Source organism: Orycteropus afer, unplaced genomic scaffold (genome assembly GCF_000298275.1).
Source record: "Orycteropus afer afer isolate SDZICR_OR568_19922 unplaced genomic scaffold, OryAfe1.0 scaffold00013, whole genome shotgun sequence".
NCBI classification, from domain to species: Eukaryota; Metazoa; Chordata; class Mammalia; order Tubulidentata; family Orycteropodidae; genus Orycteropus; species Orycteropus afer.
The window spans coordinates 16,175,292-16,191,119 of record NW_006921600.1 but is presented as its reverse complement, the minus strand read 5'-3'; the positions used below and the strand labels follow the sequence as shown (position 1 = coordinate 16,191,119).

The 15,828-nt window shown below is 41.1% G+C and overlaps 1 protein-coding gene across 1 annotated transcript in view; it reads left to right on the top strand.

Annotated features, from left to right (window-relative positions):
* HSD11B1 (hydroxysteroid 11-beta dehydrogenase 1) overlaps nt 1–15,828 on the top strand; it is a 65,060-nt gene that overhangs the window by 19,530 nt on the left and 29,702 nt on the right. Inside the window, exons 3-6 of the mRNA XM_007953036.2 lie at nt 8,314–8,427; nt 9,176–9,306; nt 10,060–10,171; nt 10,289–10,474. Coding sequence (XP_007951227.2) covers nt 8,314–8,427; nt 9,176–9,306; nt 10,060–10,171; nt 10,289–10,474 — 543 coding nt within the window. The remainder of the gene's footprint in view (nt 1–8,313; nt 8,428–9,175; nt 9,307–10,059; nt 10,172–10,288; nt 10,475–15,828) is intronic.

Genomic DNA, 15,828 nt, shown 5'->3' with positions numbered 1-15,828 from the left:
GCAAAAGTCCACAGCTCAGCCCACCTTTCTCTTCATCTTCTCTGTTTATTCCCCAGCCACCAGAGCAGTCCTCCGTGCAGTCCCTGGCTAGCAGGGCTGATTTTTAGGTTAATTCTTAGGTCCTGCCAACACTCGGGAATCTCCAAGCTGTCTGTGCCGTCGAGATCGCTCAGGATCGCTGCTAGACCGCAGCTCCATATGTCTCCTTTTTTGGTATTTTCACGCAAATTTTTCTGCTACTTGGGGTTTGGTCCACTTCTATATCCTTCCCTTCAAGGCTTAGGGGTCCAAGATTATCTTCTGTGTCTGTGTTAATTGGACTCCCTTTTCTTTGTTGAAGAGGGTCTGTGCAGTCTTTCTGCCTAATCCACCATCTTGCCAGAACTCCCTTCAGGTATTAATTGGTAGAAGCTGAGAGAACAAGGAAATGGGAAGCAGAGCTGCCTCAGCCTCAAAGATTAGGGCTATGACCTCTGGGTGCAGAACCACTATAGCCTCCTAGGTTTCAAAGAGTCAGACCTTCACCAACTTGGTTCTGGAGTGTGGGACTGCTCACTCATGTGGGCCATTGAGATGGAGCCATAGCTGCTGCCCAGAAGTGAGGGGGCAGTGCTGCCGTGTCCAAGAGCAGTGGGGCTTGCCAGGATAAGGGGGTGAGGTCATCACTCAGATGAAGTAGGGAACTAGGGAACTGGAACCACCCAGTGAAGGAGATTTCTACAGGTGCCATCCAATGGAGATCTGTATAGGTGCCAAGTTGACAAGGGGTGGAATTGTGGTAGTTAAGGTTTTGTGTCAACTTGGCTGGGCCTGGTTTTGAGTGTCTGGGCAGCTAGATGTAGTTATTCCCCTTGATGAGACTGATTTAATCAGCTCCATGATGGAATCTACTGGAGTAGCTCAGTAGCTGCCTTAGGGTTGTGGTCTTCTTATGGTACATAAGAAGAACCTTTGAGGAAGGTCTCTAGCTTTTGTGCAGAGACATGTACAGACAATTCAACAAAGAAGATATTCAGGTTCAAACAAACACATGAAGCAATGTTCATGATCATTAGCCATTAGAGAGATGTAAATCGAAACAACAATGAGATATTATCTCACCCGAAGAGGAATAGCAAAGATCAACAAAACAGAAAATAACAAATTCTGGAGAGGATATGGAGAGATTGGAACATTCATACATTGCTGGTGTGACTGCAAAATGGTACAACCTCTGTGGAAAATAGTATGGTGCTTTCTTGAAAAGTTTGAAATAGAAATGCCATTTGATCCAGCAATCCCACTACTAGATATATATATATATATATATATATCTCCTAAAGAAGGGAGAGCTGGTGCATGCACAGATATATGCACACTCACATTCATTTCAGCACTATTCACAACAGCAAAGAGATAAAACACCTAAGTGCCCATCAAAGGATGAATGGATAACCAAACTATGGTACATACACTCAACGGAATACTATGCAATGTGAAAGAATAATGAAGAATCTGTGAAAAACTTCATAATGTGGATGAACTTGGAGGATATTATGCTTAGTGAAATAAGTCAAACACAGAAGGACAAATATTGTCTGAGTTCACTATTTTTAAAACTCAAGGAAAGGTTAACAAATGGAAGGAAACTTTCTTTTTTGGTTACCAGGGATGGAAGGGGAGAGAGGGAAAATTGCTAGCTAGGTAAGAGACACATACTGATTTGAATGAAGGGAAAGGAAATATACCAGAAGTGAGCGATCAGCACAATAACACTAAGGAAAAGGCAGATGCATAAGTTGTTGTTATTCTTGTTAGGTCCCATCGAGTCATCTCCGACTCATAGCAACCCTATATACAGCAGAATGAAACACTTTCCAGTCCTGTGCTATACCTCCACAATCCTTGCTATACTTGAACCTATTGTTGCAGCCACTGTGTCAATCCATCTTGTTGAGGGCCTTCCTCTTCTTCATTGACCCTCCACTTTACCAAGCATGATATCCTTCTCCAGGGAGTGGTCCCTTCTGACAATGTGACCAAAGTAGGTAAGACAAAGTCTGGCCATTTTTGCTTCCAAGGAGCATTCTGGTTGCACTTCTTCCAGGACAGATTTGTTAGTTCTTTTACCAGTTTATGTTACTTTCAGCATTCTTCACCAACACCGCAACTCAAAGGCATTGACTCTTCTTCAGTCTTCCTTATTCATTGTCCAGCTCTCTCATGCACATGATGCGATTGAAAATACCATGGCTTGTGTCAGGCGCATCTTAGTTTTCAAGGAAATATCTTTGTTCTTCAGCATTTGAAAGAGGTCTTTTGCAGCAATTTGCCCGATGCAATACATCATCTGATGTCTTAACTGCTGCTTCCATTGGTGTTAAGTGTAAAACCAAGTAATATGAAACCCTTGACAACTTCAATCTTTTCTCCATTTATCGTGATGCTCCTTATTGGTCCAGTTGTGAGGATTTTTGTTTTCTTTATATTGACGTGTAATCCATACTGCAGACTGTAGTCTTCAATCATCATCAGCAAGTGCTTCAAGTCATCCTCACTTTCAGCAAGCAAAGTTGTGTCATCGGTGTATGGCAGGTTGTTAATGAGTCTTCCTCCAATCCTCCAATCCTAGTAGTAAGGGGAGAGAGAGCCCACAAGCAGGAAGTGGGAACCCAGGGATCCACAGCCAGATACAGGTAAAGGGAGAAAGAGCCCCAGGCAGAAAGCAGGAAGCCAGGGCCGATGGCCAGATACAGGTAAGGGGGAAGGCCGGGAAGTGAGTGGAGGGGTTTGGAACAGTTAAGAGGGATAAATTTGCCAGTTTGTTGTACTGTGGTGGTTTGCGTGTTGCTGTGAGGCTGGTGGCTGTGTCACTAGTGTTTCACATGCCAGCAGGGTTGCACATGGTGGCCAGATTTCAGCAGAGCTTCCAGACTGAGTCACACTCTGAAGAAGGAAGAGGCCATCCACTTCTCAAAGAATTGGCCAGGGAAAACATCATGAATAGCAGAGAAACACTGTCTGATATATTACTGGACAACTTTATGAATATCCCTAAAAGACTGTCTGATACAGTGCCAGGAGATGATCTCCTCAGGTTGGAAGACACTCAAAATACAACTGGGGAAGAGCTGCCTCATTATAGTAAAACCAACCTTAATGATATGGATAAAGTAGAGCTTTTGGGACCTCCATTTGCTGATGTGACATGATTCAAAATGAGAAAAAACAGCTGCAAACATCCATTAATGATCAAAATATGCAATGTGCGAAGTATGAATCTAGGAGAATTGGATGTTGTCAAAAATGAAATGAAACACATAAAAATCAATGTCCTAGGCATTGTTGTTGTTGTTGTTGTTATGTGCCATCAAGTCAGACCTAACTCATAGTGACCCCTTCTTGGGTTTCCAAGGTGATATCCCTATGGAAGTAGATTGCCCAATCTTCCTTCAGAGGAATGACTGATGGGTTTGAATTGCCAGCCTTCTGGTTATCAGTCAAGTGCCTTAGGCACTATGCTACCAGAGCTCCTATCCTCGGCATTAGTGAACTGAAATGGACTGGTTTTGGCCATTTTGAATCAGACAACCATATGATCAAGTATGCTGGGAATGACAAGTTGAAGAGGAATGGTGTGGCCTTCATCATCACAATGAATGTTTCAAGATCTATCCTGAAGTACAATGCTGTCAGTGATAGGATAATATCCATACACCTACAGGGAAGGCCAGCTACTACTACTATTACTCAAATTTACTCACCAAACACCAAAGTCAAAGACAAGGAAATTGAAGATTTTTACCAACTTCTGCAGTCTGAAATTGACCAAACATGCAATCAAGATGTAGTGATTATCACTGGTGATGTTGTTGTTGTTGTTGTTATGTGCCATCAAGTTGGACCAGACTCATAGCAACCTCTCCTTGGGTTTCTGAAGTGATATCACTTTAGAAGTAGATTGCCCAACCTTCCTTCTGAGGAGTGGCTGGTGGGTTTGAACTGCCAGCCTTCTGGTTAGCAGCCAAGTGTCTTAGGCACTATGCTACCAGAACTCCTATCACTGGTGATTGGAATGCAAAAGTTGGAAATAAAGAAGGATCACTAGTAGCTGGAAAATTTGGTCTTGGTGATAGAAATAATGCTGGAGATTGCATGATAGAATTTTGAAAGACCAATGACTTACTCATTGGAAAACCTTTTTTCAACAACACAAATGGTAGCTATACATGTGGACTTTGCCATGTGGTGTACATAGGAATCAAATTGACTACATCTGTGGCAAGAGGTGATGGAAAAGCTCAATATCTCCAGCCAAAACAAGTCCGAGAACTGATTGTGGAACAGACCATCAACTGCTCATGTGCAAGCTCAAATTGAGGTTGAAGAGAATTAAAATAAGTCCACAAGAGACAAAATATGATCTTAAATATATCCCTCCTGAATTTAGAGACTATCTAAAGGATATATTTGATGTATTGAATACCAATGACTGAAAACCAAAAGAATTGTGAAATGACATCAAGAACATCATCCATGAAGAAAGCAGAAGGTCATTAAAAAGATAGGATTGGAAGAAAAGACCAAAATGGATGTAAGAAAAAACTCTGAAACTTCCACTTGAGTGAAAAGTAGCTAAAGTAGATGGAAGAAATGACAAGATAAAAGAGCTGAACAGAAGATTTCAAAGAGCAGCTTGAGAAGCAAAGTCAATTATTATAATGGAATGTGCAAACACCTGGAGTTAGAAAACAAAAAGGCAAGAACATGCTCAGCATTTCTCAAGCTGAAGGATATGAAGAAAAAATGTAAGCCTCAAGGTGTGATATTGAAAGACTCTATGGGCACAATATTGAATAATGCAGGAAATATCAAAAGACGATGGAAGGAATACACAGTCACTACACCAAAGAGAATTGGTTGATGTTCATCCATTTCAGGAGGTGGTATATGATCAAGAACCAATGATATTGAAGGAAGAAATTGAAGCTGTGCTGAGGGAAGTGGCAAAAAATTATGGAATACCCACTAGAATGTTTCAACAAATGGATGCTGCACTAGAGGCACTCACTCAGCTATGCCAAGAGATTTGGAAGACAGCTACCTGGCCAACTGACTGGAAGAAATCCATATTTGTACCCATTCCAAAGAAAGGTAATCCCACAGAATGTGGAAATTATCAAACAATATCATTGATATCACATGCAAGTAAAATCTTAATGAAGATAGTTCAAAAACGGTTGCAACAGTATATTGACAGAGAACTGCCAGAAATGCAAGCTGGATTCAGAAGAGGATGTGTAATGAGGGATATCATTGATGTCAGATGGATCTTGGCTGAAAACAAAGAATACCAGAAAGATATTTACTTGTGTTTTCTTGACTATGCAAAAGCATTTGATTATGTGGATAATAACAAATTATGGATAACATTGAGAAGAATGGGAATTCCAGAACATTTAATTGTGCTCATGAGGAACCTGTGCATAGACAAGGAGGCTCTCATTTGAAAAGAACATGGGGACACTGCATGGTTTAAAATCAAGAAGGAAGTGAGTCAGGGTTGTATCGTTTCAATCTGTATGCTGAACAAATAATCTGAGAAGCTGAACTATATGAAGAAGAACATGGATATATAAGTAGACAGGCAAAATTATCAGGTAGAGGTGGGTAGAAGAGCATATACCCATGCCCATATATAGGTTTGGCAGATGATATTTCTACATATGTATTTGTATTTGTTATATGAATGTTGATACACAAAATACAGCTAATGGTGCAAAATCATGGTAACTTCTTAGCCAAACAACTTAAGGGAATGATTTGCTGGGCCTGCAGGCTTGGGACCATGGTTACAGGGACATCAACCTCAATTGGCATAACATACTACACAAAAACATTGTATTACATCCTATTTTGGTGAGTAGTGACTGGAGTCTTAAAAGCTTTCTAACATACAATTGGTCTCTCCTCCTCCAGTGCAAAGAAGAGTGAAGAAAATCAATGATGCATGGAAATAGTTAGTCCAAGGGACTAGTGGACTAAGGGAACCTCAGCCTACCCTACCCTGAGACCAGAAGAACTAGCTAGTGTCCAGCTACCATTGCCAGTCACTTGGAAAGGGATTAAAATTGAAGATCCTGGGTAGAGTGAGAAAAAATGTGGAACAAAACTCAAAATCATAAAAAATACCAGGCTTTCTGGTCTGATAGAGACTGGTGAAACTCCCAAGACAGGGCTTCTAGTCACCCTTCATGCCTGAAATTGAACTCACTCCCATGACTTAGCTTTCGACCAAACAATAGAGAAGCCTAGGAGGTAAAACAATTACAGCAGGTAGGTACACTTCTTAGAACAATCAACCATGGGAACTCAGAAGGGCAGCATTTGTGCAGGGAGAATGCTTACAGAGTAGGAATGCATAGGAAAGAAGGACATAGGGAAAAGGTAACCATAGGAAGGAAGTGGGAAGAGAGCTGTTACATTGTGGGGACTGCAGTCAATATCACAAAACAAAATGTGTATGAACTGTTCAATGGAAAACAAATTTGCTCTGTAAACTTTCACCTAAATCACAATTAAAAAAAGAAAACCCTATGGAGCATAGCTGTACTCTGACACACATGGGTTCACCATGAGTTAGAGTGGACTCAACAGATTCAACAGCAACTGGTTTGGATTATGAAGTAAAACAAACATCTTTCCCTCTAGGAATGAAAATGGCATATAGTCTGTAACCTATCTTGGTAGCATAAAATTTTTCATAAAATGATGTGTATAATTGTATTCCTGACAGTATGTAATCTAATTTTCCACTTGAATTTCCTCATTTATTTTTTATTTTGTCCTCCGTAAACCATGGGATCTATCAAACCCTCAACTACTGTCAAATCTCCATTGTTTTCTGGAAGTGAATGTTACAGATGTGAGTCTTTGTTGACAAATTGTTTCATGTCCTCTGGGTCTTAAATTAGTTTCCCTTACTATGAAGTAAAAATTCAGTGAGTATTTCCTGATATATTTAGAGTCAAAACTTGATTTTTTCTTAATCTTGTATGAATGATGAAGCCTGATCCTGCTCTAACGCCCTGATCCCATTCTTATTGTCTCATTTAAATTGTTTTCTCTGCTCTATTGATAACTTGTGGAATCATAAGTTTATTTTGTGGTGGGGTAGTTTTTATGGTTTGATTGCTTGGTTTTAAGCTGAAATCCTTCAATGACAATCTTGAATTCTTTCTTTGAGGATTGTTCCTTAGTGAGTTCTTGCTGTTGCCCTACTAAACAAAAAAAAAAAACACTGCCATCGAGCTGATTCTGACTCACAGTGACACTTGCTACCCTACTGAGATGGTTATTTCCATCCTTTGCTAATAATACATTCTAAGTTGCTAGGGGTGCCTCCCCTGTCCTCTTAGTGTTACCAGATCTATTTTGAGCTGTGATGTACACTTCTCAGGCAAGTTTCTCTTCAACAGTACACATTCTTTTTTCTTCTACACCTGGTCTGCTCTTGCATCTTTCTAGCATCCTGTCCATGTCTCTTGTTCCTCTGTAGCATTTACAAGATGCAGTTTAATAGTTTAGTGTCTTTTTTTTTTTTGGCACTCCTTATCTCTTCCTCATTTTCTGTTAAAGAAATAAGTGTATGTTCCACTGCACTTGCCTGAGAGTCTTGAACTGTCTTGGGTTTCCTGTCATCTGGGTTCTGACTGGCTTGCAGTCCCCCTTTGATGTTGTAATACTTTTTCATTCGACATGAGTGTGGGACTTGTAGATTTGTTTGCTTTTATTCCACCACCACCACCACCCGCCCCCGTGATGTGCACATTTTTTTCCTAAGCTTATTTTGCTGTTATTTTTAATTGCTTCCGACTGGGAGGTGGGGCTGAGAGTGAGATTTGGCTTGGGCTTGGCTCTCGTTGCTATTACTCACATTTCCTCAGAAGCCCCACACGCTCTTTCTCTCTCTGCTTCTGACATATCATTTTTGAAAGGCCGTTGATCCCTGGTGTAAGTGGTATTTAGAGGAAGATGGGCTTCAGTAAGGGATGCTCAGGAATCCAGTCCTGTACAGTCATGAGCTTGGCCATCTGGAAGTCTCTTCTTGCTCAATGAAATGGAGTAAACATTGTCCATTATGAAATCCACCACACAGGCTGCCAGGGACGAATGGGATCCCACCCAAAGCCAATCGCTGCTCTGACAGGGAAATTGGCTCGCACTGCCTGAGACTACTCCAGCCTCCCCCGTCCCTGATGTCACAATTCAGAGGCTGCTGCCTGCCTAGGAGGCTGTAGAAAGCTCTGTAGGTTCTCTCTGTGTGTCCTACAGGGCTCCACGGGCCAGGTCCTTGCTTGATGGCCTTTATGAAAAAATATCTCCTCCCCATTTGGGGACTCTTCTTGGCCTACTACTTCTATTCTGCAAATGAGGAATTCAGACCAGGTAAGTACAAATGTGTCTCATTTTGAAGGAATAGGTTAAAAAACACAGGGGTGCTGGAGTGTTCCTGAGGCTCAAGATAGGTTGCTAAAGAAGTGGGGAATCTGTGGTGGGACTGTATTTCTGTGTCCTCCAGTATAGGCTATGGGCAGGAGGGATGTGGGGAGGGGTAATCATGTTGCCAAAAGCTTGCCAAATAGGCCATGCTTTATTTGGCGTCCTTAATGGAATGCAATTTCAATTCCTCTACAAAAATGAGGGTAATTCCAAAACACATAATTCAGCCAAATAATTAGGCCCAGTGAAGAGACTGGTAAGTGGGAAGCAGAAAGGACTCTAGAATTGATAACTAAATAGAAGTGAGGGAAGATCCCTGGAATCTTTATGAACATTTGCTTTGACTGTTGTTTTAGATTTTCTGTGAATTGAGAAGAACTGGGTAAGTCCCGAAATGTCTGGAACTCCAGCATTTTACATTTCTGGCCTTGTCCTATGAACTCTGCCCACGGGTTTTTGTCAGAAAGTACAAGATGGAGGCTTGGTTTTGAGTGACCCGACCAAACCCCCATTTCATAGCATGTTTATGAAAGATTTCAAGTATTCCTTCAAGTGATTGTATGCACTTTGAAAACAAGCTAACTGAGATCATAGGAAAGTTAAACATCGAGATAAGGCTGCCTATGTCCAGAAAGGGAGGGAAACATCGCTGCCAAGTTGGGTATAGTCCTCACTGCCTTTTGGGGTTCCCCAGAAATGCTCCAAGGAAAGAAAGTGATTGTCACAGGGGCCAGCAAGGGAATTGGAGAGGAGATGGCCTATCAGCTGGCGAAGATGGGAGCCCATTTGGTGGTGACCGCGAGGTCAAAAGAAACTCTACAGAAGGTGAGGGTTCTGTGCCCAGAGACTCATGTGCTCTCATGTGTCCACAATATATTCCTGTATATACTCATATACACACACACACATGCAGAAGCTAGCGTTTCATGTACAGATGCCTATATGTGTATGCATAAACACTCAAACATACATACACTTAAATTTGTACTCTTTTATGAAGGTTTAAATACCCACAGGAATATAAGTAATTTAGGCATTCACTCCCATACACACACATGTATTTCATACTCAGACACATGCATATTACAAACATGCCTATTCTGCACATTTATACATGAAATCATATAGATAAGTATTCAGATACCAAAATTGCAGTAAATACTCATGAATACATATCCTCATACCCATGCCAACACTCACTCATATGCCCTCTCATGTTCTCTGACTCATAAACACAAGGACATATCAACACCCACAAACCTAGTGTTACCCACTTAGAAAGCAGCACCTGTACCCTTCATATGTTCAGAAACATATTCACAGAAATCTATTAGCATAAATCATGGACCTAAATCCCAGCACAGTGATAATTTAATCCTTGACCCCACACCTTGTTCCAGGAAATATTTCAGACAAAGGACATTGTTCATATCAGGTTTATTTAGCCATATACACTCCTACTATTTCTTATCAAAACAGGGCTGTGAGCAATATCTCTTTTAAATCCCCATTATTTCAGAGACGGTCTCCCAAAGGTCTGCAGCCAAGGCTGATGCCACTGCTACTATGTTTCTGCAGGTGGTATCCCACTGCCTAGAACTCGGAGCAGCCTCAGCACACTACATTGCTGGTACTATGGAGGACATGACCTTCGCAGAGCAATTTGTTGTCAAAGCAGGAAAGCTCATGGGTGAGGCTGCTTTTCTTCTCTCCCCTGACTTTGTACTACGGGTCAGTCACCAGGGAGCTTTGGGAAGGGAAAGTACCAACCGCAGATGGTTTCTCTCAACACAGCCATCTCTTGCAGGGGGGCTAGACATGCTCATTCTCAACCACATCACCAACACATCTGTGAATTTATTTAATAATAATATCCACGATGTGCGCAGAAGCATGGAGGTCAACTTCCTCAGTTATGTGGTCCTGAGTGTAGCCGCCTTGCCCATGCTGAAGCAGAGTAATGGAAGCATTGTTGTGGTCTCCTCAATAGCTGGTGAGTGGAGCAGGGAACCGTGTGGAAGGTAGGACCAAGACAATTCCATGCATTTAACCATTTTCATGCAGAGAAGTAACGCAATATAAACTTGAAGCTACAATGTTCACAGTGATATTAAGTCAAAGCTGATTAACAGCTTGCTCATATGCTTAAAAAAAACAAACAACAACAAAAAAAAAAAAAAAAAAACCTAACTCACTGCTATCAAGTTGAATGCTTGGGCAGTAAGATATACTAACTAGAGATTTGGGTATGTAAACTCAATGAGGGGCATGCATGATAAATAAAAGAGGAACTGTTAAGAACAAGTGGGACCATAAAAAATGAGGGGTTGGTCAAGGTTAGTGGGCTACAAAAGCCTTGAAAGTACATGAGAGGAGCAAATGGAAGATCAGATAGACATTGAGAGGCTGCTCGAGGTATAGCCTGTCCTTATATTGAGACCTGGTCACATATATACACATGGCTATACATGCATAAAGGAGCTTTGGTGCTGCAGTGGTTAAGGAATTTGGCTGCTAACCAAAAGGTTAGTGTTTGAACCCACCAACTTTTCCATAGGAGAAAGATGAGGCAGTCAGCTTCCATAAAGATTTATAGCCTCGGAAACCTTATGGGGGATGCTATGAAGCTGACTCAATGGCAGTGAGTTTGGTTTTTGAGTTTGGATATATGGGTAAAAAAAAAAATTTGCTTCCTCCATGACCAAGTGTTGTAGGTCAGTAAAGTCAGGTGACACAAAGATAAAACTGAAAAGTGCAATGCTTCAATAATGTGCAGTTGCCTGGTAAGCCGGTTAAATTAAGGCAAAGAGAAATGAACAACAAAAGAAGACATATTAGTAACTAATATGTCTAGTTACTAATATGTCTTCTATCTTTGTTCATTTCTCTTTGCCTAAACCCGCTTACCAGGCAACTGTACATTGCCAAAGTATTTCACATTTCAATTTTACTTTTGTATCACCTGACCTTACTGACCTTTACAACTCTTGGTCATGGAGGGAGCAAAATCCTTTTTTTACCCATATATCCAAACTCAAAAACCAAACATACTGCTACAAGAGACCTGCCTAATTTGGAGTATTCTCCAAAGTTTCAATTTGTTACATTAAAAATCCAATTTAAAGAACCAACTGAATTGAGAGGTTTTGTGTTTAGAGGAAAAAGGTTCATAAAGAGAGCTATGTGGAATCAAGAGAGGTCCCTAATGCCAGTAAAATGCCAGAGAGTTTCAGCTTGGGGGATTCCTAGGCCTGTGTCAGCATGAGTCCAAGAAAGCAGTTTGATAACTTTTTGTTGATCAGTCACTTGGAAAGCTGTGGCCAGAAGGTACAAACACCAGGATCCAAATCAGCCTTCTCAGTATGGTTCCTGGCAATGTAAAAACAGATAACCTAGGACTTTGTCAACTGTTAAGTAGTATACAGACCTTAGTTCTTATGGTAGCTAATAATACCATCTCTATTGTAAAGAGTTTCATTTTCTGGCCCAGGAAAGGTCTGAATAGTGATGGGATAAAAGGGCAGTGCATCTTGTACAACGCGACAAACAGAGTGATTGATATGCATCCCTGTGCTTCCCAGACAACACAGACTCCCCACCCCTCCCAGACAGAGCCTCTCTCCGGGCTGAAAGGAAGGGAGAGCTTCCAGATGCATACTGAGTGGGAGGGTGCTGGGCACATCCCCAAATCCATCCAAGGACATTAGCCAAAACCTTCAAATCAGCCATGGTGTAGGTGGCTTTACTGATTTCAGTTGATGGAATAACATCCATTCTAGCATGTTCTTCACCTTTGGCTGGAGGAATTAAATTTCAATAATGCTCACGCAGTCTAAATATATTCAGAAATAACATATATACTGTAGAAGCCCAAAGGTATGATGAAATTCCAGTAACTTCTGTTTCCTCATGCCTTCTGTAACTACCGGACATCACTTTGTATTTTCTGTGGATCCTGGGAGGTGGAAATCTAGTTGGGTTACTATTCCTTGTGTCTAGCATTATAGACTTGCAAAACATAGAGAGAGTGCTTTCTCTCCCTAATTGAAGAATATTCTCTATTCTGTGACATATTCTTTTAAGCACTATGCAACCACGTTCATTAATCCTTCCTCTTTAAATTCTGGATTCCACGAACAAATGATGATAAACCTCAAACTGTCAGCCAAACAGTATGGGGGTAGAGTTTTAATCATTCCTTCCAGGGAATGCATTCAGCTTTTTGTTGAATTACAATGACAAGCAGGATTTTTTCCCAATGTATTTCAAGGTACTGCGTTCCATTGCCAAGGAAATGTGTGCTCCTGTCTGTTAGAATTCCTGAGAGATATCCTATACTTTTGATATTTTCTGTAAAGACTCAGTTACTTTAGCATCAACACAGAGAGAATTACTCTTCTGGGAAACTCTTCACAGTACACATCCATTTACCAATCATCATCTTTTGTTTATACCTATGAATCAAGCAACATCGAGTTATATTAACAGTCTTCCTTCTTTCCACTATGTAATAGTTTGGATATAAGTTCAGCTTCTATAACAAAGACCCAACTTTACAATGGCTTACAAATCAAAAGGACCTCTTGTGGTGTAGTGGTTAAAGCATTTGGCTGCTAACCAAAAGGTCAGCAGTTTGAACCTACCAGCTGCTCCACAGAAGAAAGATGAAGCAGTCTGCTTCCGTAAAGATACCCACTGCCATCAAGTCAGGATAGACTCATAGCAACCCCTCTTTGGGTTTCCAAGGCGATATCATTACAGAAGTAGATTGCCTAACCTTCTTTTCAGGGAGTGGCTGGTGGATTTGAACCACCAGCTTTCTGGTTAGCAGTCAGATGCCTTAGGCACTATGCCACCAGAGATCCCTCCATAAAGATACAACCTTGGAAATCCAATGGAGATCAAAATGAGAAATGAGTCAGAATCAACTTGATAGCTATGAACTTGGTAGCTATGAGTGTGGTTTGATTTTGGTTAAACAAATCAAACTATTTTTCTTTCATAAAAAAGCCTAGGGTAGGCACCCTAAGGCTAATAATATAGTTCTTTCTGTGACATGTGGTTGTTCAGGAACCCAGACTTTTTCTGTCTTAGCACTGCCATAAGGTTGTATGTCAACTTGTCTGGGCCATGATTTTGAGTGAATTGGCAGCTGGATATAATTATTCGCCATGATGAGAGTGGATGTGGCATAATCCACTCCATGGTGGAATCTGCTGTGAGCAGCTAATTAGTGGAAGAGGAGTTACCTTTAGGGTGTGGCCTACTTCCAGTATATATGGAGAAGCTTTGGGAAAGGTCTCTAGCTTTTGGGCTCATTTTGGATCCTGCATTTGGCCTGTCATCTTCAGTTTCTGGACTTGAACCACTGGCCTACTGTGTTGCCTGCCAATCTTCAGATTGTTCACTGAGCAGCCTGTGAGCCAACAATCTGCCATTTTACCTGCCAATCTTAGATTTGTCAGCCCAGCAGCCAGTAGCTGCATGAGTCAGGAGAAGCCTCCAGCTTGTTCCAGTAGGCCTGAAATAAGAGGCAGAGCTGAAGCCCAAGGTCAAGTGGCCTCCACCCAGCCTCAAGAACTGGCACTCTGAAGTCAGACTTCTAGCCTAGTCTCCCCTAGAACTGCCACTCTAAATTCAGACTTCTCGCCTCCTAAACTGCAAGAGAATAAATTTCTGTTTGTTAAAGCCATCCATTTATGATTTTTCTGTTGTAGCAGCACTAGACAACAAAGATAGCTGTCATCTTCATCTCCATGTCCAGGATGGCTCATCAATATATTTGAAATTTAGCAGAGAGAATGGGGGAAAGAAGAAAACTATAACCTGAAAGTTATACCTTCCTTTTTGTTCATATCCCAGTGGCTACCCAACCCCTTGCCGTCAAGTTGATTCCAACTCACAGCAACCCTAAAGGACAGAGTAGAACTGCTTCATATGGTTTCTAAGGCTGTAAATCTTTACAGAAGCAGACCACCACATCTTTCTCCTGTGGAGCAACTGGTGAGTTTCAACCACTGACCTTTCAGTGAGCAGCCAAATCCTTTAACCACTACATTACCAGGGCTCCTCCAGTGGTTACATCAGCTGCAAATGTGGTCTTTATTCAAAGGAGACATGTATACAACTGAAAACCAAGGTTCTATTTCCATAAAAGACAGTTATTGATGAACAGCTTCCCTCCCATATCACCCATGCCAAGAAGCACATAAGAATAGAAGGAAGCTTCCCCTCCAGTCTTACCACATGTATACCTCCACACAACACACACACACCTGAGACTAATTTTAATTCATATCCAAGGTCTATCATAAAAATAAAATCCCTTCCATCATGCAGTGGATACAGGGGACAGTGGGAGATGAGAAAGAAGGGAGAGAATAACTAGATGCTGTTTATGAAACAAACTGAGACAGAGACAATAATACTTGAGTTTGACTGAAAACAAAAATCACTGGGTAGGGCAGAGAACGCTTGGAAACATCTGGAAAAGATTTATCTGCCATTAGTTAAACTGGATCTTCTTGACTTAGGTTCAATTATAGGAAAGCGAAGTTTATTCAATGTCTGGGCCTCTTGGCTTTTTGAACCCCACAAATATGGCTGTCATGTCAGTTACACACATGATGGCTAGAACAGAGCTCCTAGGGCTGTTTCTCCTCACCTCCCTTATTCCCTATCAGGGAAATCACGGACAAACCCTCTCATTGCTCTGTTCCTTTCTTTTCCCAAACTCCATTTAATCACACTTCCCATGAAATCTTTTCCAGTACCCAATAGAACTGCATAAACAGTTCCTCTTATTCTCCATCTACTACAATTCAGTCAAATTTTCAGAAATCTTACTTCCTTTCTCTTTTTTCTTTTGGTTTTACTGGTGATCCAAATATAATAACAATAATAAAACAAATGCTAAACACACTGGACAAGCAAAAGTATAGGCACAGTAATTCTTCTAGACCAAGGAAATTGAAAGGCATATTTTTAACTGGAGCTAGAAATAGTAATAGACAGGGTTTCTTTAAACATTCAACATGATAATAAAACAAAAGACATTAAAACACACACACACACACACGCACGCACACACAAAGAACTTTGCTATTAAATTCTGAATGCCCAGACCTCTCTTTGGAAGCTCTATAAGACTTGCCAGATACCTACTTATTTTTCTCCAAGTAAATCTATCTTTCAGAAGATCAACATTATACACACACACACACACATATACATATACATATATATAGGAGCTCTGATATCATAGTGCCTAAGGCATTTGACTGCTAACCAGAAGGCTGGCGGTTCAAACCCACCAGCCACTCCTTGGAAGGAAGGTTGGGCAATCTA